The sequence below is a fragment of the Arvicanthis niloticus genome, chromosome 22, assembly GCF_011762505.2.
Source record: "Arvicanthis niloticus isolate mArvNil1 chromosome 22, mArvNil1.pat.X, whole genome shotgun sequence".
Taxonomy (NCBI): Eukaryota; Metazoa; Chordata; class Mammalia; order Rodentia; family Muridae; genus Arvicanthis; species Arvicanthis niloticus.
In genome coordinates this window covers 12,641,742-12,665,587 of record NC_133429.1, presented here as the reverse complement: position 1 = coordinate 12,665,587, position 23,846 = coordinate 12,641,742, and the positions used below count along the sequence as shown (strand labels likewise).

Here is a 23,846-nt window from a genome sequence, read left to right as displayed (position 1 = left end):
ACACGTGTATTGTATTACTCCATATTCTTAATGAATTCAAACTAAACAGTGAAATGATGACTGCTCGGCCTTGTTTCTTCCACCCCATCCAGATAAGTAGTTTAAGGACCAAAATTGAATTATATCACATTAAGTGGATAATAAGACCAAGAGACTATAGACATCAAAGGAAGAGCTTGCAACAATCTCAGGAGTCAGCGGATCTCTGAACTTGATCTCAAAGACTCTTCACCTGAATCACAAAACTTTTCCCAAATCCTCTAGTTAGTATAGTACATGAACTAAGAGGACAGATTCTGAACATTGCCCGCAACTGTTGGGTACTCTGACTTCCTTACGGGGTTAGCTCATCTTTGCCAAGTTACCCAGTTGGTCCGTCTCTCAGCTTTCCCACTGGTAAGTGAAGATAATAATAGAACTATCTGGTAGGAAGAGTAAATGAGTCACTGTATGGAAAGTACTTGGAACAGTGCTTGGGGCATCCTAAGAGCTAAACAGTGCCAACTATCACTAGGGAAGATGAGCATTGTGCCAGGGCCTTTGAAGCCTGAGTAAGAAACCCTGGCATCGGCAAGCAAAGGCACATGACCTTGGCAAAACTGCTTATTTTCTCTAGGACTATTTCATTTCTTTCTGTATGATATGATGGCAATTATATCTTTCTACTTACCTCACAGAGCTGTCATAAAGACCAATAGAGGTAATGGATGTAAAATTATTGGAGAAACTCAAAGTCTTTTATGAATAAGAAATCTTACTAATGTTATTTCCCTTTGGATTATTTGATTTGTATATAACCAGGGCAACTTTACACCTTACTCTCTAACACAAAGAATCATGAGGAAAGAAGCTAGGTGGTGATTGGTGGTGCACACTTTTGATCCCAGCACTGAGTAGCAGAGGCAGGGGGGATCTCTATGAATTTGAAACCAGCCTGGTCTATAATTCCAGGACAGCCAAGGCTATACAGAAAAACCTTGTCTCAAAAAAAAAAAAAAAAAAAAAAAAAACTCACGAGGAGAGAAATCTATTCCTTACATAAAATGATGATGGATTTGCCAACCAAACCCACTTCAAAAGTCATGAGAATTGTTTCATGAGTTGAAGAAATACCCAATACTCCTGTGGATTAAAATGGATTACAATGGGAAGGATAATAAATGGGGGCGGGAGGAAAGAATACCTTGATGCACTGTATTCTACCCACAAGGGGCTCTGACTACTCACAAGCTAGGCTAGGATGAAATCTTATCTCAAGGACTTTGCATTTGGATGTACCTTTATCAATTTTTGTGCAAATAGCTCCATGGCTCATTTTCTTTCTTTTCATTGGGTTTCTGTTTGAACGTTGTTATGTGCAATGTTTGTGCAGATGTTTATAACTCTGTGACTATGTATCTTGTGGAAGACATGCCTATGAGCTGGTCACTAAGGTTACACGAATCTCTGCCATGTAAGTCTTCTTAGACAGAAATTTGTTTACAAATATTGTATTTGATAAATAGAAATAACCAAAAGTATATGTCAAGAGTTACAATGTTTTCATCTCTCAAATTTCCTGCAAACATAAGCCCAGATTACCTTGTAGATAGTCCAAGTCTATGTGACAATGCATCCTTCCTACTGTCTACTTACAGCTTATCTTGACTTTCTAAGATATGAGAAATTTTCCCCCATAGTAGACTCTCAGGAAATACTTGACCAATCAAATGGTAAGTGGAGAAAAGTTAAGTGTCTTAAAACCTGCCCACACACACACCATATATACATACACACACACATATATATGCATATATATGCACACACACATATATGAGCTGTAGGTTCTAGCTCAGTGATGGAGCTGTTTCCTGGCATTCATGAAGACCCAGGTTTTATTTTCCAGTACCAACAAACAAAGTAAAACCAGGACTTCAGAATCTGAATGTGAATGAAGATGGATACTTACAAGATGCCCAACTTTGGTTTCCTTGTATGCCAAGCCGGCTAAAAAAATAAAAAATAAAAAAATACACTTCACATTTTGAGTTTATAACCAGCATTACTGGAAATAGCTTTTGGCAGTGCAAGGTATGTAGCGAGCAGCATTTAATGTTAGCTGGTGACTGTTATGCTTTCTTTCTATAATAAAACCCTTTTATCTTTTTTTATTAAAATTTTTCATACAATATATTTTGATCGTGATTTTCCCTCTCCCAACTCCTCTCAGATTCTCCCAACCCACTCAACTGTACGTTCTTCTCTGTTTAAAAATAAAAAATCTACAAAAACGAAAATCAAAACGAAAGGCAACTTCTCACGTAGTGAAAACTGCGCATCCACAAACTGCACGACTGGCAACTAGGAAGAGCACGCATGCTCAGCCCGCCTCTTCCGCCCACGTGACCTACACATCCTGGCTTTCCAACATGGCGGCGCCCAGCGGCACTAGCTACACGTGAGAAAAAGCAGGTAACCGAGCATCGGAGAACTACTGCGTGTGAGCCACTTTCTCCTTCGTACTGCCCGTGGATCTCTTCCTGCCTTCCTGAGACCCTCGCGGGCCGCTGTCCCGCCGCAGTCATGAAGCCAAAGCCACTTTCCCACAAGACCGAGAACACATACCGGGTGAGCGCGGGAGTTTGGGCCGGGAGCCGCGGTTTGTCCCGCCTGACTAGCTGATAGCGTAACTCCTGGGCCCGCAGAGTCGCGGCAAAGCCGGAATCATTTGCCCGGGGCTCTGACGAAAATGGGAGACTATGCCAGTATAATAAACATTAGTTCGCAGGGAAGTTAAACTTGAAATACAGATTGCACCTTTTAACGATGAGGTCTGGCCTGTCTGGGCAGTTCCCTTCACTTCAGAGTCAAATTGATTGTCCCAGGGGATTGCCTGCAACTGAGTCTCCCCTTCTAACCTTAAAGACTGAACTGAGGCGGGCCGGCAAGTAGCGAGTGACTTCTGCTGGCTACTGTAGTCTTTCCAAGTTCTTTTGTAACTGAGTCTGTGTTTTTAAAATATAAACGTTTTTCAACAACTTAGCGAGATCCCGGTGCTTTCCCTGTGGTATGAAATGTGAAAGATGCAGCATCAGCTTGCCAGCGTTCGCCAAGGTTCTACAGACTGTGTGGAAATTGTATTCGATAAAACATAATGTAGGCGGTGGATCGGTTGGTAGAGTGATTAACATTCAGGAAGCCCTGGGTTGGATCCCCAGCCACTTACACCCCATTAAAAAACAACAACTATAGCAACAAAAACAGGTGTGATGGGCTCGTGCCTGTTATCCCAGACCTGGGGGTGTAGACGCAAAAGGATCTGAACTTCATTTTAAGGTCATCCTTGGCTACATAGCCAGTTCCAAGCCAACTTGGATACTTCAGTTAAAAAGAAATACACAAAGATGAAGTAAGTTATGCAAAAATATAGAAGTATTTATTATCTTCGAGTAGTAACAGTGCATTTGTTTAGAGTTTTTACATTTACCTTTTGTGTTTCATAAGTAATAGCTGCTCTTATTTTAAAAACAGTTACCCATTTTATGATCAGTAGAAACCACAAGTCTGAAATGATGAACTAAGGGTACTGTTATCTGTGGTGATGGTCCAGACCCCACTCACTGAAGTTCTAGACATTCTGTGTTCAGAATTTGGTTTGATTATGGTATAGTACTCCAGCGGATATCAAAACATGATAAGCATTGAATGCTAATGTGTCTTAAATATGCCTTTCTCTACAGTTTCTTACATTTGCTGAAAGACTGGGAAATGTGAACATTGATATTATTCACCGTATCGATAGAACTGCAAGCTATGATGAGGTAAGAGGATGTTTTAAATTTCTCTTACTAATGTAAATAAGCTGTTTTTCAAGCCATTTTTAATGTGCATGCAGTGATTTAGACCTGTGTTGTCTAATTTAAAAAAAAAAACCACAAGCAGCAAATATGTTTTTAATTCACTTTAAACCTAAATCCTTCAATAGCTGCATGCAGCTAGTTGGAGTCATGCTAGAGAAGTAGCTACCATACTGGATGGTGCATGTCCATCCTGGCCTCAAGGTCAGTTGGATGAAGCTGAGTTGGGTTTTGTTACTGGAAACATTGCAATTGGGTATAGAAACCTGCCAAAAAGGCAGCTCTGATTTTAAAGGGATTTTAATGAAGTCACTTTCCTGGGGTTTTGTTTCTTCCTCTTTAAGATACTGGATTGCAAGGCAGAGGCAGGCGGATTTCTGAGTTCGAGGCTAGCCTGGTCTACAGAGTGAGTTCCAGGACAGCCAGGACTACACAGAGAAACCCTGTCTCAAAAAAAAAAAAAAAAAAAAAAGATACTGGATTGCACAATTTTTTAGTTCTAACCACATTCCTGTCACTGTTCTATGAAGAAGTATTTTCCTTTTTGCTATACCAAGCCTTTAATGCTTCTGCTAGCCTTTCTTAATAGGCTTACCCTTAACCTCAGTCTTGTTCATGTTGACACCTTTAACTTGGGGTTTCAACCCCAGCTCCTTATCTGTTTATCTCTTTATTCTGTACTGAATCTTTGCATTGTCTTCTACCACGTTAACATGTTAAATGATATCATCTAGACTAGCATAAACTGCTTTGAGAACTCACAGCGAAGGGAGCCTTCTGAGAGTATCAGAAAGGACGTCAAAAGATGATCTATAAGATGGGACCTGAATTGAGTTTTGCTGTTGGTGTAGGTTTTAACATGGCAAGAGGACAAGAATGGCTCTTCCAGGCTGAGGGAAAAGTCTGCACAAAGCAGCCAAAGCTAGGGAATGTGTGTCCCATTTAAAGTACTGTAAAACTGTTCAATCCTATAGCTGTGCTTTGGGTGCACACATGTGGGGTGCCTGGAGAAGCAGAGGAGGACAGCTGGAGAGACTGGGAAGAGCATAAAGAGTTTCATCTGCTGAGAAGTTTGAATTTTATCCTAAAGCCATAGGATTCTGTTCCTGAACTGTAAGCAGGGGAGTGACATGATTAGGATAGCATCAGGCTTACGATTTGTAGCCTGTCTGTCTTAAACAGGAAAGAAAGAGCAGGATGTAAACTAGCAGAGAAGATCTGATGTCCGTATGAGAAATGATTATGATAGTGGTAACCAAAACAGAAGGGACGTTCTAGGGATATTACATTCAGGAGTAGGAACTGACCTACTGAACATGTGGAGAGGCACAGAAGGCAGGTTACAGTTTTTGGTTACAATGGCAGGATGGTTGAAGATACCACTCAGCAATCTGAGGGGACTCCAGGTGAGGATGAAGAAGGAAGATTACAAATTCTGGGCCAGCCTGGACTACATAACAAGACTCTGCCATTCACATGTGCATATACACTCTCTAAAGATATGATAGACATTAAATGCAAATGAGAGAGATCATGCAATTCTTAAGAGGAAGATAATTAGTTGTACTTGGAACTTGTTGAATGTGATGTGTAGTACCTGTGACCCATGCAAATTATAGTGTCCATAGGATATTTGAGAGAAAAGGACAGTCCCAGAAAGCACAGTAAATCTTAACTACTACTGGACCACCAGGGGAAACATTAAAACACATTTGACTAGCAGAGTGTGGTGTTCACACCTTTAATCCCAGATTCAGCACCTAGAAAGCAGATCTCTGTGAGTTGGAGACCAGCCACACTATATAGTGAGACCCTGGCTCAAAGACTTAATGAATCCAGAGCATAGGTGAATCCAAAGGCAGAATTAGAGACTTGGGTTTGGCAGGTGGTTTTAGTGTAAGCCACAGGAGAGGTCAAAAGTACCAAGCGATAAAATGTTAAAGATGAAAGTACACAATTTCAAAAAATACATAATGAATGTGTATTGGCATCTTTTTGTAAGAATTTCCTTACGAAAATTCTTAGGCTGAATGGTCCCAAATGGTTTCAGTTACATATCTTACAGTTGGGGTTGTTGGTCTCCATTCTTGTTGCTTTAGTTAGAGCTCTATTGCTATGATCAAGACTAACAACCAAAAGGGAGGAACTTGAGGCAGGAACCTGGAGACCAGAACTGAAGCAGAGGCCAAGGAGGAATGCTGCTTACTGGCTTGTTCTCCACGGCTTGCTCAGCTTACTTTCTTATGCGACCCAGGACCATCCAGGGGTGGCACGGTCCCCAGTGGGCTGTTCCCTCTTACATCATCATCAAACAAGAAAATGGCCCACAGGCTTTCTTCCATGACCTATCCAGTGGGAGCATTTTCTCAATTGAGGTTCCTTTTTCTAAAATGACTCTTCCTTATATCAAGTTGACATAAAACTGGAGACTCTTCATGTCTCTCTCCAACACAGATAGACTGGCCCTCTTTTCACAAGGTAAGAGTCTTTCTAAGACAATGAAAGCAGGATGCCCTCATAAGGCCATGCTTTGTGTGTGACATTTCCATTGTAAGTCATTGTTTATAGCAGGGCTTACTAAACTTTATCTCTGTCTTCTTTACCCAGCAACTCAGGGAGTGATTTTTAAAATCAAACATTCTAATATAACACAATCAAAAGATACACTAAGTTACATAGGAAAATATTGTCTTTATTTTCTGTAACTAAACCATTATACTTTTCCAAAGTGCAGGATGATATGTACTATATTAAGCTAATATGTGTAGCTATTTGTAGAAGTTTCTTTATTAAAATAAGAAAAATTAGATACAAATATATATATATATATATATATATATATATATATATATATATATAATACTTTTATCACACTGGGATGTATCATCAACTTCTTTCTACTTAATGACAACAAAATGATTTTAATTTTTATTCATTTGTTGCTAGGGATTGAACCCAGGGCCTCACCTGTGCTAAGGGTGCTGTCTACCACTGAGCTATATCCTCAACCCTAATATAATTTTCGGGGAAGGGAAGGTTGAGACAAGGTTTCTCTGTGTAACCCTGGCTGTCCTGGAACTCGCTCTGCAGAACAGGTTGGCCTCAAACTCAGAAATCTGCCTGCCCTGCCTCCTGAGTGCTGGGATTAAAGGTGTATACCAATACCATCCACCTCCTAGTATAATAGCCACATAGCACACTTTTGTATGTTTAGGCCACAGAAGAAGTACAACTCTTACCTTACTGATGGATTTTTAGGCTGTTTTGATTTCTTATCAGTGTAATAAACCTTTATGTGTGTAAGTAATAGCTTAAAAAGAAAAATTGCTGATGGAAGGACATGTTTAATTTTATGTCTAAATAAAGTACCAGATTTCCTCCCCATAGGGTTGTAGCAATCTTCATGTCTAAAAGCAGAATGGAAGAACAGAAGAGTCCTACACATTTTCTGTGCAGGCAGTTTTTCCTTATATGGGCTTTAGACAGTTATTTGCTGCAACCAAAGCAGCAAGGCTTGTTTTTTAATTCACCTGCTGCTGGTAGACTTCCAGTGGCTTGAGGGGGTTGGTTCTCCCCTCTTCTCAAAAACACAGAAAGGAGTTTTTAAACCCTTGATTCTGGCTGTGGTCTGTGCTCTACAGCTTGGTCAGTTGTCCTGGAGTTGCCTCACTAACGGCTGCCTTGCTCTTGGCAGGACGTCGAGACTTACTTCTTCGAGGCTCTGCTGAAGTGGAGAGAGCTGAACCTTACAGAGCACTTCGGTACCGTCTGTTTCTTTGTACTTCATCCTCCTATAATTTGCATGTTTTATGTTTCTAACAACTAGTTGTGCAATGAAGAAACAGAACATAATCTTTTGCTCGCTTTCTTTCTTTTTTCCTTTTGTTAATCCAGGGAAATTTTACAAAGAAGTCATTGACAAATGCCAATCTTTTAACCAGTTGGTCTATCATCAAAATGAAATCGTCCAGAGCTTGAAAACTCACCTGCAGATAAGGAACAGTTTTGCCTTCCAACCTCTTTTGGAGTAAGTCACCTCTCAAATGAAGGCTCGATGGTGTTTGTCTGAGTTTTAAGGAAAATCATGTTTCATCACTAGCCTTAAATTACTGTTGATAATTTAGAAGCCGGGTGAATCTGCCTTCCCTGTTAGTTGACTGTATAGAAAACGATGTGTTGCTGTACATCAGTGTCCCGGGTGTACATTTCACTGTCTGTGTTCTCCTACAACCTTTTCTTTGAAACCAGGGCTGGGTGGTCCCAAGTTCTGCCATAACTGTTTCTGACTTACTTTCTTTGCTCACCTGTTAAGATTTGAAGAATTTTATATCTCTTCAGCCTTGATCTGTGAATGATGGCACACTCTATAATCCCTGCTCTCAGGAGGTGGAAGCAGGTTGATCTTGCCCAGCCTGGGCTGTACAACAAGATAAGGCCTTGTTTCAGAAACTAAACAGCAACAACAGAGGCTTGATTGGAAGTTCTTTGTTTTAATTCATGCAATGATCATAGGCTATCTATATTATTGAACAGCTTTTTGTTAATTGGTTGCTTCTTTTTCAATCCAGTTTAGTAGTACAGTTGGCACGAGATCTGCAGACTGATTTTTACCCCCACTTTGAAGACTTCTTCCTGACGATCACATCCATCCTGGAGACTCAGGACACAGAACTGTTAGAATGGGCTTTCACCTCCCTCTCGTATCTTTACAAGTACCTGTGGAGACTGATGGTGAAGGACATGTCCAAGATATACAGGTGCCCCTTTTCTCCTGCACTGTTTTGATTTGCCTTCTTCCTTTGCCCTGACCTCTCCCTGACTCCAGAATACCTTTCCAGTACTCTACCTAAGTATTTCCTTATACAGAGTTGATATGTCAGGCACAGTAATCTACATTTTAATCTGTCAATCTGTGTATATCTTACATTTGTATATACTTTCTTCCTCAACTCTTAACGTTATACCCACCATCCAAACTTGACTTGGAATCATCATATCACCCCCTCCCACTTATTAGCCATGATAGCTTTGAATTCTGAATCTTTCGGATGTGTTTTATTTTGTCTTGTTGATTGGATCATGCAAGCTTTATTATAGTTCTTTGTAATACAGTCCTGCCTTCTGCAACCCCCTGAACTTAAGAAAACTGTTTAAAATGCTGGTCCTTATCCAGCAATTATTATATATTTCTTCAGCATATATCTATATGCTCAGCAAAAGAGATACCATTTTTTAAATGTACAGGGATGTGGAAGGAGAATTAATTCCTTGGTGGCTTTTTGCTTAAAGAAAAGAAGATTCCTACCTGTTTAAATCAGTCAGACTGAATGGTACTCTTCATCTGGTTTTCCTGTTGTTTTTCCTGTGCATCCCAATAGAAGGTGCGGGTGTGGAGCCGGACAGTGATGCCAGCGATCTGGCTTCTTAGAGGCATCTTTGATCTAGTTACCAGGATTCCAAATGCTCCTCTGTCATTTATAAAGCTCAGTGAACTTGTAGTAAGTGGTATCTGCTTTTAACTCACTTGGTATAGTCACAAATAAAACACACAGAAGGCCTTGTTTGTTAGGATGGAGAACAGGACAGATCATAGAGGGTCTTGGATCACTGGAAGGCCTTCAGCTCCATTACAGGGACTCCTGAAGCATCTTCTGGGTTGAGCCTCTCCATTTCTCTCTAACGCTTGCCTCTTTCATGCCTTGATGCCCCAAGCTTCTGTTACCTGACTAGCAGTTTACCTAGATCATTAATCTTTTTTCCTTTAGCTTATATGTTGCTGCCAAATTAATCTTACAGAAAGTATGATATTCAGCCACTGTTTATTCACACCTGCTGTTAAGGTGCTGTTAGCTACTAGGAACATGACAGAAATAGGACAGCATATTCTGTGCTTTTCTATCATTAGGCTATCTGACCTTGCAGTTCTATAATTAGCTATAGCAGTGTGGTATATGACAATTACAGGATGTTTAGCCTTGCCCTTGGCTTGATCTAAGTAGTAATAGTACCCAGCTTATAGAGCTGAGCTGATTGAATAAAATAATACAGAGGAAGTACTTACAGAGATGCAAACTACTGCCCAGACTCGTGCTTGCCTGGGGTTCAGAGCTACATGTTTACCCATCATTTCCCCCCCTCCTAGCCATCTCACCCCTCCTCTCTGAGGTGTATCTCTTGCCTCCTAACTATTCCCTGATGTAGTTAGTTATTTGTTCCCACTGTATCTTTGCTCTTCCTAATGATAAGCTTCCCAGTTCACAGCTGAATTCATGCTGCCTTTCGGAATTCTCTGTGTGCTTGAGCATTTCATGAAGTCTTTCTGTGAGGACCAGTGCCGTCTAGCCTATTGCCTCTAACCCCGCCTTTTGTGTGACCTTGAGTGTCTCTGTACTCACGTGCATACCTAGCACTGATGACCAGATTGCTGACCGTCTGTACTAAATTGATGCTGTTTTTCTCCTTTTACAGCTTGTATAGCACCCTCTTGGCTCATAAAAAACTACATATAAGAAATTTTGCTGCCGAAAGTTTTACTTTCTTGATGAGAAAGGTTAGTGTGATACTTTCTGTGCTTATTGGGAGTAAAGTGTCAAGAATCAGATGACAAGAATAGATGTCTTTTTTAAATGTGATTATGAAGTAATTTTTTTAAATACATAAATCAAAGTTATTATTCTTAGCTTAATGTTGCCATAAAGTTTAGTCTTTGTTCAGTAGTTGTAGAGCTGTAACTTGGATCATCTGTTGCTTGGGTTTTTATAACTGTCACTGTACATAATATAAGTGCCCTTTGGCCAGTGGGGGAGTTCTGTAATGATTTCCTGCAAGGGAACAGTAACATTGTACCGTTTGTGTTTGTACGCATTTTTCCTAGTGAACTTTAGGTTGTAGTAATAAAATAAAACACTGTATTAAATTTCTTTTATGTTCATAAAATATGAATATTTGGTTTACTTTAGAAGATAGAGCGTTGCTTTGTGCTGTTTTTCTTAGCACATGCCTTTCTATCAGTGTGGTTATCACCCTTATGTGAGTTATAAGGCAAGTACACAATTCTAATAGCTTGAAGTTATTACATCTGTGCCTTTCAGAAACTTCTGAAGTCCATTGAAGTATGAATATATAAAATAGGAAGTATGGCTTCTTAGATAGACTTGTATTGTAAATGCAATTTCCCATTTCTCATTTTAGGTCTCTGATAAAAATGCACTTTTCAATTTAATGTTTCTTGATCTTAATGAACATCCAGAAAAAGTGGAAGGAGTTGGACAACTGCTCTTTGAAATGTGCAAAGGAGTCAGAAATATGTTTCATTCCTGCACAGGCCAGGTATCGAACAAGTGGGGAGCAGGACTTGGAGTCTGTGTAGAGGAGAATCAAGCAGATGCTAAGGGCGGGTGGCCTGGAATGCACAGGAAGCATACACTGGGGAGAGGCAGGGTTAATACTGTCCTTCTTGATGCAGCTTTTGGGTCCTTTTACTTACAGAATCGCTTTCCTCCTCTTGATCCTGAGTGCTTGACTGATGATCATGGGTAGCTAGGGAAAGACTGTTGTGTGGTAAATGCCCCCATTCTAAGACTGGGCAGTGTGGTTGGTACTCACCTGTAATCCCAGCACCCCACGTGTTGAGGCAGATGGATTGTAATTGCAAGCCCAGCCTGGGCTACAGAGTTAATAGTCAGAGCCTCTAAATCCTTGATTATTCCATGCCAAACCTTTAATAACATCAGGGTGATAAAACACAGCTTAATACTTTCCTTTAAAAAAAATTATTCAAAAACATTTTAATTGCTATCTCTTGCATTCCCACAGGCACTGCCGCTCCTTCTGCAGAAGCTAGGACCAGTCACTGAGACAGAAACTCAACTACCGTGGATTCTAGTTGGGGAAACCCTGAAAACCATGGCCAAATCCACTGTAGTGTATATCTACAAGGAACACTTTGGTGTGTTTTTTGACTGTTTGCAAGTAAGTTCTAACTGTTAAGAATGGGTATGTAACAGGACAGAATGGGTATGTAATGGTCTGCGTACCTATCTCTGCTGCTCTGCTCAGAGCAGCACACTGTTGGACATTTCGTTTCATCATCATTTCCTATGCTGCTTCTATACATTGAGTACATCCATTCTTCCTCCTCCTCTAGTCTTTGGTGTCATTGGAGCTTAGTGGCTGTGAGAATTGCCAGAGTTCCTGTTGGCATCTTGCTCTCACTGCTAGTGTGACTCAGAACAGTTATTTACAGCTTCAGTTGCGTGGTATTTTTATGTGCTAAAAAGGGGCTGATGGTACCTGTGTCAAGGAGGCTGTGAGGGTGTGTAAATACTTCCAAAGAACGCAGGATAGGGTGCTCTGGAAATACTAGCTGCCGCCATCTAGTGATGCTCAAAACATTCATCTTTCTTTCTTACAAAGCAGAAGAGCATGAAGAGGGGAGCCGTCACAGAGTATTCCATTATTAGATGAATGAAAGGGTTGGGTGTTTTGTGGTTGTTTTCTCCATTCCGTTCTTGATTTAAAGGAGTCACTCCTGGAGCTACACAACAAAGCAACAGAAGCAAACTGCCGTGAAAGCTCTGAACAGATGAGCCGCTTGCTGGAAACATACCTGATCGTCGTGAAACATGGAAGTGGCTCCAAAATAACACGGCCTGCTGATGTTTGTGGGGTGAGTTCCCAAGTCTGATGTGCCTAAGAGCGTGTTAAAGGTTGGCACCACAGTGTAGCTCTGTGTTGTGCACTCACCTAGCGTGTGCAAAGGACTGATGCTCCCCAGCACTGGAGGGTGGGGCGGAGGGTGGAGTGTAGATTGCTATGTGTGCCTGTGTTTTCTTCTGTTATTACAGGTATTGTCTGAAGCATTGCAGACAGCCAATCTTTCCACATCTTGCCGGAAGACTCTCTTGGAAGTAGTTTCTGCTTTGCTCCTGGCTGAGAATGTTTCCTTGCCAGAGACCCTCATCAAAGAAACCATAGAGAAAGTAATTCACTTTAGCAACTGTTACTTGTGTAGTTAATAATGTGTTTAGCGTTGAGTATATCTGCTGTGTATACAGATGAAGCATGACAAAGGCTCTGACCCAAAGCATTGTCCTTAAGGAGATGGAGCTGCATGGCTCAAGGAAGCAAGCACAATGGCACAATAACAGCTAAATCCCAAAGCAAACATTAGGTAGCATGCATAAGCTGCTGTGCAGAGCGTGCGGGCTACGTAGCCCAGGCTAGGTCGCCATGATACCTGCCATTCTGACAAGGGGTTAGGGAGCCTGGGAGTAAGTACTTACAATATGGTGAACTAATAACTTAGAGATGTCTATCGAATTATAATTGTTAATTCTACTTACTAGAGGAAAAGAGAAAGCTTTTCAAAGGACACATGCTTTGGGTGGTCTTTTAAAGTTTCTAACAGTTAGCCAATGGAGGAAAAAAAAACCCTGGAGAAGGAACATCAATGACTCACTGGTTTTTACAAATGCATGTGGTCTGGCACAGGGACGCTGAGAAAGCGTTGCCACCATACGAGAAGAGTTCTCTAAGCTTTGGAAAGTTCAGCTTTCTCCTGCAGATAGGGAAGGCCCTGGAAGAACTCTGAGCAGGGTTATGCTAAGCTGTGTGCAGCCCAGTGGGTTTGGAAAGTAGGTTAGAGAAGAACTGAAAATAGAAACCCAAGTTCATATGGAACCGCCTGCTTTTCCTGTTGTGATTGCCTGAAGCTGGGAAGGAACCGAGCATCCTTGAGGGCCTGTCATAGTCACTGAGACACCTGCTGGGCTCTGAGCTCCCTCAGAGCCTGCTGAGCCTCTGGATGGAATCAGTATTGGCATGTGGTGTACCTACTGTCCTTACTGTAGTTACCCAGGGGGTGAGGAGAAACCCACTGTGTACATTTACAGATACTTCTGATCTCTGCTGCTTCTCAGGTATTTGAAAGCAAATTTGAAAGACGTTTGATATTGGATTTTTCTGAAGTCATGTTTGTTATGAAGCAGTTTGAGCAGGTAAGCAAGATATTTAAGGTACTTTATAAATATGTCATGAAATAATCAAATCTGAAATCCCGTGGTTTCTCTGTTGTTCTTGTTGTTGCTCCTGGGTTTTGAGAGGAACAGATTTAGTGCTTGCTGTTTTAGTTAATATAATTTTAAAGAAATTATATTCAGTCAATAAAGAAATTATATTCAATTCAATTATATGTGAAACTTTATATACTAAGTCATTTAAAATGACTTATCTGTGCAGTGCAGACTCTAATGCCAGCACTTGGGAGGTAGAGGCAGGAAGATGAGTTGAAGGCCAGATTTGACAGGATGCTTAAGGCTGGTCCAGGCTCCTTAGACCCTGTCTCTAAAACCACCACACCAAGAAATCCTGAACCCGGGTGTGAGGCGAGCTTGTACTCACGGCACTTCAGAGGCTGAAGCAAGTAGATTACTGTGAGGTCAAGGCCAGCCTGGACTATATAATGGGCCAAGCTAGCAGTGTTACAGTGAGACTCTTGTCAGAGCACATATGCACACAAACATATATACACACACCCCAATGATACCCACAAGCTACTGTATTTTTAGCAGTAATTGAATTATTTAGAAAACCATTTGGTAAAATTGAAAAGTCAGTTCAAAGAGGTTGGATGTGAATTAAAACCACAGAGAATAGTTTTATCCTCCGCTTCATAGCAAGTCAGACCAGCCTGTGTTGCATGAGACCCCATCTTTTTTTTTTTTTTTTTATTGGATATTTTATTTACATTTCAGATGCCATCCCATTTCCCTTCCCTAGAAAACCCCTATCCCATACTCCCTTCTCCCTTTTGCTTTTATACAATTTTTAAAATGTCAACCAAAGGCTTTATAAGTTTGGTAATGTTCAATATCAATCAGAAATATAACCTAATACCCAATCTAGATATATCAACTATCTTTGAATGGCAGAGACATGTGAATATCCGCCTCTATGTCTGGGCCCCCTCTCTCTTTCTCTCTCATCACCTAGCTCCTCCTCTCCTCCTCCTCCTCCTCTCCTTACTCCTCCTCTCTGTACTCCTCCCACCTTAGCTCCTACATATTGCCCTTCCTGTGTAAATAAAACTTTTCTCTCAAAATACAGTTAGAGCATAACTATACTAATTTATGTCAGTAAGGTGCAAGATAGACCTAATGCTGCTCCTTTACAACACTCTCTTAGGATTCCTTTCCTGGGCGTCCTGGAATTTGCTTCTGCTAATGCGTGTAAATTTCCTGTTTTTGTCTTCAGCTGTTTCTCCCGAGCTTTCTCTTGTACATTGAGAATTGTTTCTTGGTGGACAACTCTGTGGTCATCGATGAAGCACTGGCCATTTTAGCCAAACTCATTCTGAACAAAGCTGCTCCTCCCACTGCCGGCTCCATGGCCATTGAAAAATACCCTCTGGTTTTCTCACAGCAGACAGTGGGGTAAGTTCTCAATCTACAGCCCATGGTGACGGTAAGATTATTGAGTCTTAGTTGAATGTTCAAGTATACCACCCAAAATGATGATTGATCCATCCATCCATCTATATCTGTCTATCTATATCTACACTAGAAGGAGGTTCATGATAAAGTGTTGTGGGAAAGACTCAAGTTGTGGCTGTGCACATAATGTTAGTATGATTTCAACTTACAAAGTTGTGGATAAGCATGGAAAAGTATGGATGGGAACATAAACCTATTAATTTTGTTTATCCCAGATGGTGATAAAGATTAGAGGTGATTATTAATTTTTTAACCTTTTAAGAATATTTTAGATTCATGTGTAATTTTAAGAAATGTATAGAGAGGTTACATATATACAGTCCCCTCTGTAAAGTCTTGCTTTATCTTGCTGCCGTATTAGAACTAGAATCAACTTACAGGCTCACTGACACTGCCTCAGTTTTCTGCGCATTTACTGAGTACTGTTTTTATGTAGATCTGAGGGTCTGTGCAGGTGATCACTCGGCAGAGCTGTCATCACCACCTGAAGGCACAGAGGTCTTCATCCTTGTACGGTTTTCTCCTCCAGTTTGCAAAGACAATTGCATCGTTTCTCTTCTTCTCCAGCCTCTCCCGTCTTCTTCACATTTATAATTCCCTGGCACGGCTTTTAGTAGCCATCATCCTTCCATTCTTAACTCTGTACCCACCAGTCGGCCCTCCTGACTTAATGAGCATGTCACTGTAAGTAGGATCGTGCAGTGGACCTTTTTTTTTACCTTTGCAGTTGGTCAGTTTCTTCACCTAGAACAGTTTCTTTGAGACTCACCCAGATTGCTATATCAAGTGAGCCCACTCCTCTGTTTCTAAGGCTTCCCTGGTAAAAATGTCACACCTGTTTAATCATTAACATGTGAAGAACATTTAGGTTAGTTCTGCTTCTTGGCTCTTGCACATTAAGCTATTGTGACTGTTCATGGTTTCAACTCTGTAAATATCCCAGTGTGGAATTCTGGGAGTTTATGATTAGTGGAAAGAATCACTACCCACTTCCTGTAAATAGACATTATAATGACTTGAGAAGGCATGAATTTGGAGACCCAAATACAATTTGTTAATTCATGACAGAAACGACAGTTCTACCAAACATTAAAAAGTGTTTGTTGATATTGGGGTGGGGGAGAGGGGGAGCTGGAGATAGGATCTCACTATGTAGCCGGTCTGCCTTTTCTTCCTTCCTTCGGTGACATATGCAGTCTGGAACACATTATGCATTAACTGTTAACATCGAATTTGAGGCTTAGGCCAACAGGCTATTAGCTTGCTTTGGCAACGTTTGTTGAAAAGCTGTTCTCCATGAAGCTGCCCTTGTACTTCCGTCAGAAATCACCTGGGCATATTTGTTGGTCTACTTCTGTGTCCAAGTGTTTCACTTATAATGTTGTATTAAACATGTTTAAAGGGGCCATGGATTGCCTTTTCCTTGAGAGCATGTGTGAGGGTGGGTGCATGACATGCCCATGAGGTCAGAGGAAGCTTGTGTGAATAGTTTCTTTGTACTACTTGGGCTCTGGAACTCAAATTTAGGTCCCTGGGCTTGGCAGCACATCCCTTTAACTCAGTGAGCCATCCCAGTGGTCTTGTGCTTTATTTTGTGCTTGCTGGAGTGGCTACACCTACCTGTGGTTTGCTTCCCTTTGAGACACTAGGGTCAGTGCGTAGGGTTCCCAGAGTCTGCTAAGGTCTCTGCTTTGACCCTGGCTGTGGTCTTTGGGGTGAGGGCTATTGTCCCCACAGCTCACAGCATTTGGTTTGGAATTAGGTGAGCTGGAGACCCTGCCTCCTAGTGCCTGCTTACATCTCCTGTAGAAAGTAGCTTCTGTCAAATGCCTGAACAGAGTCCTGTTTCCCTTAACTGAGCTCTGACTCTTGAGAAATGGATAATGAATAACTCCTAGAGAATCATTTCCGTGGCCTTCCTACCTTGATTTCACAACCAGAGCCAGTCTCCAACAGGCATATTCTTGCAGGTGTCCCCAGAACTATGTCTCTTGGGCCATGGAGTGAAGCTGCTTGGTTCTCATCTTCCCCTCAGAGAAGCCAAGAGGCTGATGAGGACCCTGTCACACCTCACAGTTCTGTAATCCTTTTGAGAAAAGTACATAGTAAAATAAGCAAATTAGATTTTTTAACCCAAAGCTAGTACTACAACTTCCATGTCTCTTTTCTCTGAGAAAACATTCCTTTGCCACTCTTCACAGAAATGATTTGTGTGAATGGTTACCCTTTTTTAAAAGGGTCCCCCTTTTTAATTTTTTTTTTTTTTCAAAAGGGAAGGCTGGGAAAACTTACGGAAACCGTGCCTGTCCTAGGTTGGAGCAAAGGACCCCAGCCTCCCTTTCCTGTCCTTGGATACTCAACAGCCATTGGTTGAGCTCCTGTCTTAGGATGGTGAGGCCTCCCTTCTTTTAGGGGCAAGGGTCTCAGTATGCTCTCTTACCCGTCACTGACTATCTGGCTTAGCGCGTAAGTTAGGGGTTAATCCTCGTCAGTCTTGATGACAGAGGTTTCAGAGTCCCCTACTTCCAGCCTGTAATAGTGGACCTGTGTGGGTTTCATTTGAATAGCATCTCATACAAAAGCCATCAGTTTGTTGAACCACAAGGACCCAAAAGACAGGAGACTTAACAACGCCTGAATAGTTAGTATGACAGTAACACTCTTTTTTAACATATAACTCCCTCTATCAGAGGAGTAAAAAGTGTAAGCCTCTTCTATTCTGTTTATAAATGTCTTATATCAGAATCTAAATCTATAGAAATACAAAATTGATAATAGCTTTGATCTAAAGAAAACAAGTAAGGAAATCCCTGTTCCTGCTCTAGTCAATCTCAAACCTAAAAAACAACTATAGTAACTGTGGTAGTGGGTTTTCTCCTGGGTCTAAACAATCTAAATTCCCACTAAATCTAAAACAATCTAGTTCCCCACTAAATCATAAGTCAGGGAATCAAGAGTCCAATAGAGCCACCCTGGAGATTCAGGTGGTGATGTCTCCTTCAGCACTGATAACTTCCCAAGTCAGGTTTACTCATTGATCTGTTCCAGTTTGAAGGCAATTGTGAAGCATCTTCATGTTTCTTGTGAAGAAAAAATACGCTTCTCAGGGGGTTTCTCCTCCCTGGATTTGTTATTGTTGTCTATTTGTTTAATCAGTCTCTCTGGCAGCCAACATGCAGCATCTGCAGTTTAGGAATATATGCAAACAGAACCTCTTCCCCAAATAAGCACTGGATCTGGCCTATTCCAGGTTCCAGTTAATGGGTCTTTCCAGAGGACTGTTGCAAAATTCTTTTTGGTATCAGGATGCCAGAATCTATCTGCAGCAGATTTTCCTTCAGAATCCAAATTTTAAAAATTTAAAATGAAGAGTGCATGATAAAGGATATTTCTGGGGGATCCCTTGGTAGGGTACCATTCCCCCTTTTTAATTTTTTCAGATGGACATTTAATGGTTTGGTGTGCCCTTTCTACCATACCTTGGCTCTGTGGAATGGAATACCCGTTTTATATAGTATTCCCAATCTTTCACAAAATTGGTGGAAACTGGAGCTTGTATAACCTGGGCCATTGTCAGTTTTTATCTGTTTAGGCACACCCAATACAGCAATTGTAGCAAGCATATGAGCGATCACATGCTTGCTTGCTTCTCCAGTTTGTAATGTTGCATAAATGAAACCACTATATGTGTCTACACATACATGTATATATTTTTGCTTGCCAAATTCATTATAATGAGTAACATCCATTTGCCAGATACTGTTTGGTATCAGTCCCTTTGGATTTATACCCAAATGAGGAACTGGTAAAAGTTTAACACATGATTGACATTGTTTAACAATTTGTCTAGCTTGTTCTCTGGTAATTTTAAACATACCTTTTAAAGTTTTAGAATTAAGGTGATGTAACTCATGAGCCTTTATGGCCTGATCCAAATTAGATTTCTGATTTGATAAAGTCACTGCAGCTATACGAGTAGCTAGTTCTGCCTTGGTATTTCCTTCAGAGAGAGGACCTGGTAGCCCTGGCTAACCTGGAACTCACTCTGTAGACCAGGCTGGCCTCGAACTCAGAAATCCGCCTGCCTCTGCCTCCCAAGTGCTGGGATTAAAGGCCTGTGCCACCACAGCCCAGCCTGATCCAAGTTAGGTAATCTCATCTTCACTTTTTCCTAATCCTTTCCCTGGGGGAAAATCCAGAGTTTATCATTTGAGCTGTGATTACTTCATTAGGGCTGCACATAATCAGTCCCAACTGGGATAACAGATCTCTGCCCCAGAGATTAATAGAAAGGCCTGAGATGACATAGGGTTGTATATTTCCTGTATTTCCTTCTTTATCTTTCCATGTTAGCACCTTAGAGCTTTGTAGTGGATTTTGACTTTGGCCAATACCCCTTAAATTGGTTAAGGTTGGGGTCAGAGGCCAGGTAGCAGGTCAATCACTTTGTTTTAGGATAGTCACATCAGCTCCTGTGTCAACCAAGCCTTGAAATGCCTTTCCATCTAGCCAAATTGTCATCATCGTTTTTTGTTTAACTATAGGCTGTACCCAGTATGCATCAGAGGAACCAAAACCTTGATCCCCTCTTTTAGGATTCTTATATTTGTGATTAGTAGGGTATAATGGAAGTAACAATAGTTGAGCTATCCTCTTTCCTGTAGGAATAGTGACTATATTCTGAATTGCCTGTGCCATTATGTTAATCTCACTCTGATAATCATTATCTATAACTCCAGGAAAAATTTGTAGTCCCTGCATAGTAGCACTGCTTCTTCCCACTATCAGGCCAAACACATTTGGATAGAGTGGTCCAAACACTCCAGTGGGTAAGGCCTGAGGTCCCATTTCTGGGGTTAATACTGTGTGGGTGGCAGAACTGAGGTCTAGTCTGTGCTTCCTGGTGTTGCTTGACTAAGTTCAGAAAGGGATTGGTGTTTGCTGGTAGGACACTGACTGCTCCATAAGCCTGTTTTGGCTTGCGTCGGTTCGGGGCCTGGAGCTGGCCCCTGTTCCCATTTCCCTGATTATGGAAAAGGATGTTTCCTTGTGTGTCTCTTTTGGACCTACATTCACTAGCCCAATGCTTTCCACGTCTGCAAATTGGGCAGAGCCCAGGCTGTTTTCTGGGCTGTCTCTGGCTTAACTCATTTTCTACTTTGCAATCTCTTGCAAAGTGTCCAGGCTTGCCACATTTAAAACATGCCTTTCTGTCTTTACTTGCCAAAAAATCTCTTACTGATTGTCCTTGCATGGCAGCCGCCATAGCTAAGCCCTGTTGGTAAGAGGGACCTATGTCGGAACAGAGTCTGATATACCTCGTAAGGTCTGTCTTTTTCCTGTAAGGTCTAATGGCCGCTTGGCAGGCAGGATTAGCATTTTCATATGCAAGTTGTTTCACATAATCTACACCTGCCTCTGCATTACCAAAAATCCTCCCTGCTGTTGTCATTAATCGATGAACAAAGTCAGAAAATCATTCATCAGGCCCTTGCCTGACTGTTGTTAAAGATGCACCAGGGTCTCCCTTTACTAGAAGTTTACGCCAAGCCTTCATGGCTGCATTTTGAATTTGAGCATATAAACCTGGGTCATAGTGCATCTGGTTATCACTAGAAGCAAATTGCCCTTCTCCTACTAAGGCATCAAAGGACCAACCATTGCCTGCCTGAATGTTTCTCCTAGCGGTCTCTTTACAATTCTCATGATACTCTGATTTCCAAATAAGATAGTCTCCACCTCTAAGAACTGCTCTTGCTAATGTATTCCAATCACTAGGAGTTAGCCACTCCTTTGCAGCAGACTCTAGAATTGCAAGAGTAAAAGGAGCAGTGGCACCATATTGTGATACTGCATTTTTTAAATTCCTTAATAATTTGAAAATTAAACCCTGTGTGATGTCTCCAAGCAACCCCTTTTGAGCATCTCTGTTCTCTGATACAGGAAAAGCCTCAGCCTTTCCCTCCTCTGGCTGATCTGTGGCTAATCTTAAGCTAGACGAAAGAGACTGTCTTTGGACTCCTGGTTGAGGAACACAAGGAGCCAGGGGATTTTCACAGTTTACCTCTTGAGACATCTTTCCTGTCTTTAATTTTTGTAGCTGATTAATTAAGTCCTGATACTCTTTTTCTAACTCTATTTGTTGTTTAAGAACAGATATTTTTTCCTGTAACTCCCTTATGGGATCTATAACCACCATCTCCATTGGGGGAGCACTTGGAGGTGGAGGTGCATAGGGAGGGGGCATTTCAGAGTCATAAAATTTGACTTCCTCTTTCTCTTGGTCAGCACAATCTGGTTCTGACAAATTGTCATCAACCTTTGGTTGTATTTTGGATTCTAACTTACGCTTCCTTTTATTTTGAACAAAAAAGACAGCATTCAAGAACAAAAGCAGAAAATTAACACATGTGAGCAGCAAACAACAAAACCAAAAGAGAGAATTGAATTCAGGCTGACTAATTTCTTGTCCCATTTTCCTTACCTTTTTCAACGCGGCAGATTCCTGCCACAATCAACTTATCCTTCTTCCAGTAACGTCCCTCACTGGATCTCTCGTTCTCGATGCCCCACGTTCGGGAACCAAAAAAAATGTTGGGGTCCACACTAGCCCCACGTTGGGGCAGTCAAAAATGTTGCGGCCCAAGCAAAATGTTGAGGCCCGGGCCGACCCACGTTTGGGCGGCCACTGTATCCCGGCCCAAGCTACCGCTCTGGTCCATGGGTCAGGGTTCAGCAAGAGCAAGAGTGAGGACAGACTAGAAGAATGCAGACCAGACAGAGTGTAATTCAATCCTGTTTATTCTTCAGTCTAAGTCCTAAGTCTTGAGTTCCTAGTGCCTAGTCCCTCCAAGTTCCAAGTTACTTCTTCCAAGTTCTCTTCCAAGTGCCTGCTACCTGTCTTCTCTCTGCTGTGTCTGGTTCTCTGTTCTATTCTGTCTCTGCCTTTTATATGTCTCCCTTCTAAGCCATGCCTCTAAGTCACACCTTTAATCATGCCCTTAGGTCTTGTCTCTAAATCTTATCTCTAAATTACACTCTTAAGTCACACACCTTTAATCTCACACACCTTTAATCTCACACACCTTTAATCTCACGCACCCAAGGTATCTAAACCAAGATTATCGGAGTGTTCTCAGCTGTTGTAGGCTATTGTAATCCAAGTCTCATGTCAGGGTATATGGCTCAAGATGGCTGCAAAGCTGATAGCCGCTTTCTGCTAAAAGTCGGCCCCCAACACTTGGGCCATGAAGTGAAGCTGCTTGGTTCTCATCTTCCCCTCAGAGAAGCCAAGGGGCTGATGAGGACCCTGTCACACCTCACGGTTCTGTAATCCTCTTGAGAAAAGTACATAGTAAAATAAGCAAATTAGATTTTTTAATCCAAAGCTAGTACTACAACTTCCATGTCTCTTTTCTCTGAGAAAACATTCCTTTGCCACTCTTCACAGAAATGATTTGTGTGAATGGTTACCTTTGTCTTAACTCTTCCTGTGGAGACTTTTGAGTAACAGTTTGAGCCGTGTAGTGACATGTATTTGCGCACAGACACCTCACACTCGATTAGAACCCAAACAGTGGGTAGGAGGAGTGTTGCAATGACAGCCAACCTAAGCAACATTGCAGTTTGAGGTAAGCCTGGGATCCATATTGAGATCCTGTCTCTAAAACTCCAGAACCATCCCAGCTCTCTACTCACAGGAACCAGGAAGAGAGAATTGGTGTGGAAATGCTCATTTAAAGCCCCATCCACTGCTGTAGGCCATGGGTGTGACAGAATGAGAGGTGCCTGTCTATCCTGCAGAAGACAGCAGCGACACCTGAAGAGGGACCTGGTGAGGCAGTTAGGCACATGAGCAGGGAGTGACAGATGGATCAGTCCCTTCTGGAGTGGGGCTTTGGACTCACTGTAATGGGAAGGATTGAGCCTTGCAAGATCTGAGTTCAAGACTCCAGGCAAGAAGAGACGTTATCTTAGGACAGTGATGGGGCAAATAATGACTTTTTCTTTGACATCATCAGTATTTTATAAGACTTTTATAGGTTGTCATATCATGCTTATTGTCTACAAAGACTCACGGCACTATGACTAGCTGGGCAGTGGTGGTGCACAACTTTGATCCCAACACTCAGGAAGCAGAGGCAGGCGGATTTCTGAGTTGGAGGCCAGCCTGGTCTACAGAGTGAGTTCTAAAACAGCCAGGGCTGCTCAAAGAAATCCTGTCTAGTTTTTTGTTTTGTTTTGTTTTGTTTTTTTAAGTTGACTAGTGAATTGATACTTAACTTACTTATCTATTATTTAAATATTCTGTGTCCTGACAAGTATGGAACCCCCCAAAACAATGACTTTTTGTTGATTTAAATAACAAAAATCCTTACAGACTACTTCTCTTATATATACAAGTTAACCATACTAGACATGGGGAACAAGTTACAAAGCATATTACCTATCATTTCTAGGATTTTGCTTGTAATAGAAAGGGCTAGTTATAACTATATAGACTAACACATACCCATCA

General features: G+C 41.5%; 1 protein-coding gene across 1 annotated transcript in view; it reads left to right on the top strand.

The window, feature by feature from the left end:
- Nucleotides 1–2,378: 2,378 nt before the first annotated feature.
- The window catches only part of Utp20 (UTP20 small subunit processome component), an 89,658-nt gene continuing 68,190 nt past the window's right edge, over nucleotides 2,379–23,846 (top strand). The window contains exons 1-12 of the mRNA XM_076919926.1: nucleotides 2,379–2,607; nucleotides 3,720–3,800; nucleotides 7,531–7,597; nucleotides 7,731–7,863; nucleotides 8,405–8,593; nucleotides 10,305–10,386; nucleotides 11,028–11,165; nucleotides 11,652–11,807; nucleotides 12,358–12,504; nucleotides 12,683–12,817; nucleotides 13,757–13,834; nucleotides 15,090–15,268. Of these exons, the coding sequence (XP_076776041.1) occupies nucleotides 2,563–2,607; nucleotides 3,720–3,800; nucleotides 7,531–7,597; nucleotides 7,731–7,863; nucleotides 8,405–8,593; nucleotides 10,305–10,386; nucleotides 11,028–11,165; nucleotides 11,652–11,807; nucleotides 12,358–12,504; nucleotides 12,683–12,817; nucleotides 13,757–13,834; nucleotides 15,090–15,268 (1,430 nt within the window). The 5' untranslated portion in view covers nucleotides 2,379–2,562. The remainder of the gene's footprint in view (nucleotides 2,608–3,719; nucleotides 3,801–7,530; nucleotides 7,598–7,730; nucleotides 7,864–8,404; nucleotides 8,594–10,304; nucleotides 10,387–11,027; nucleotides 11,166–11,651; nucleotides 11,808–12,357; nucleotides 12,505–12,682; nucleotides 12,818–13,756; nucleotides 13,835–15,089; nucleotides 15,269–23,846) is intronic.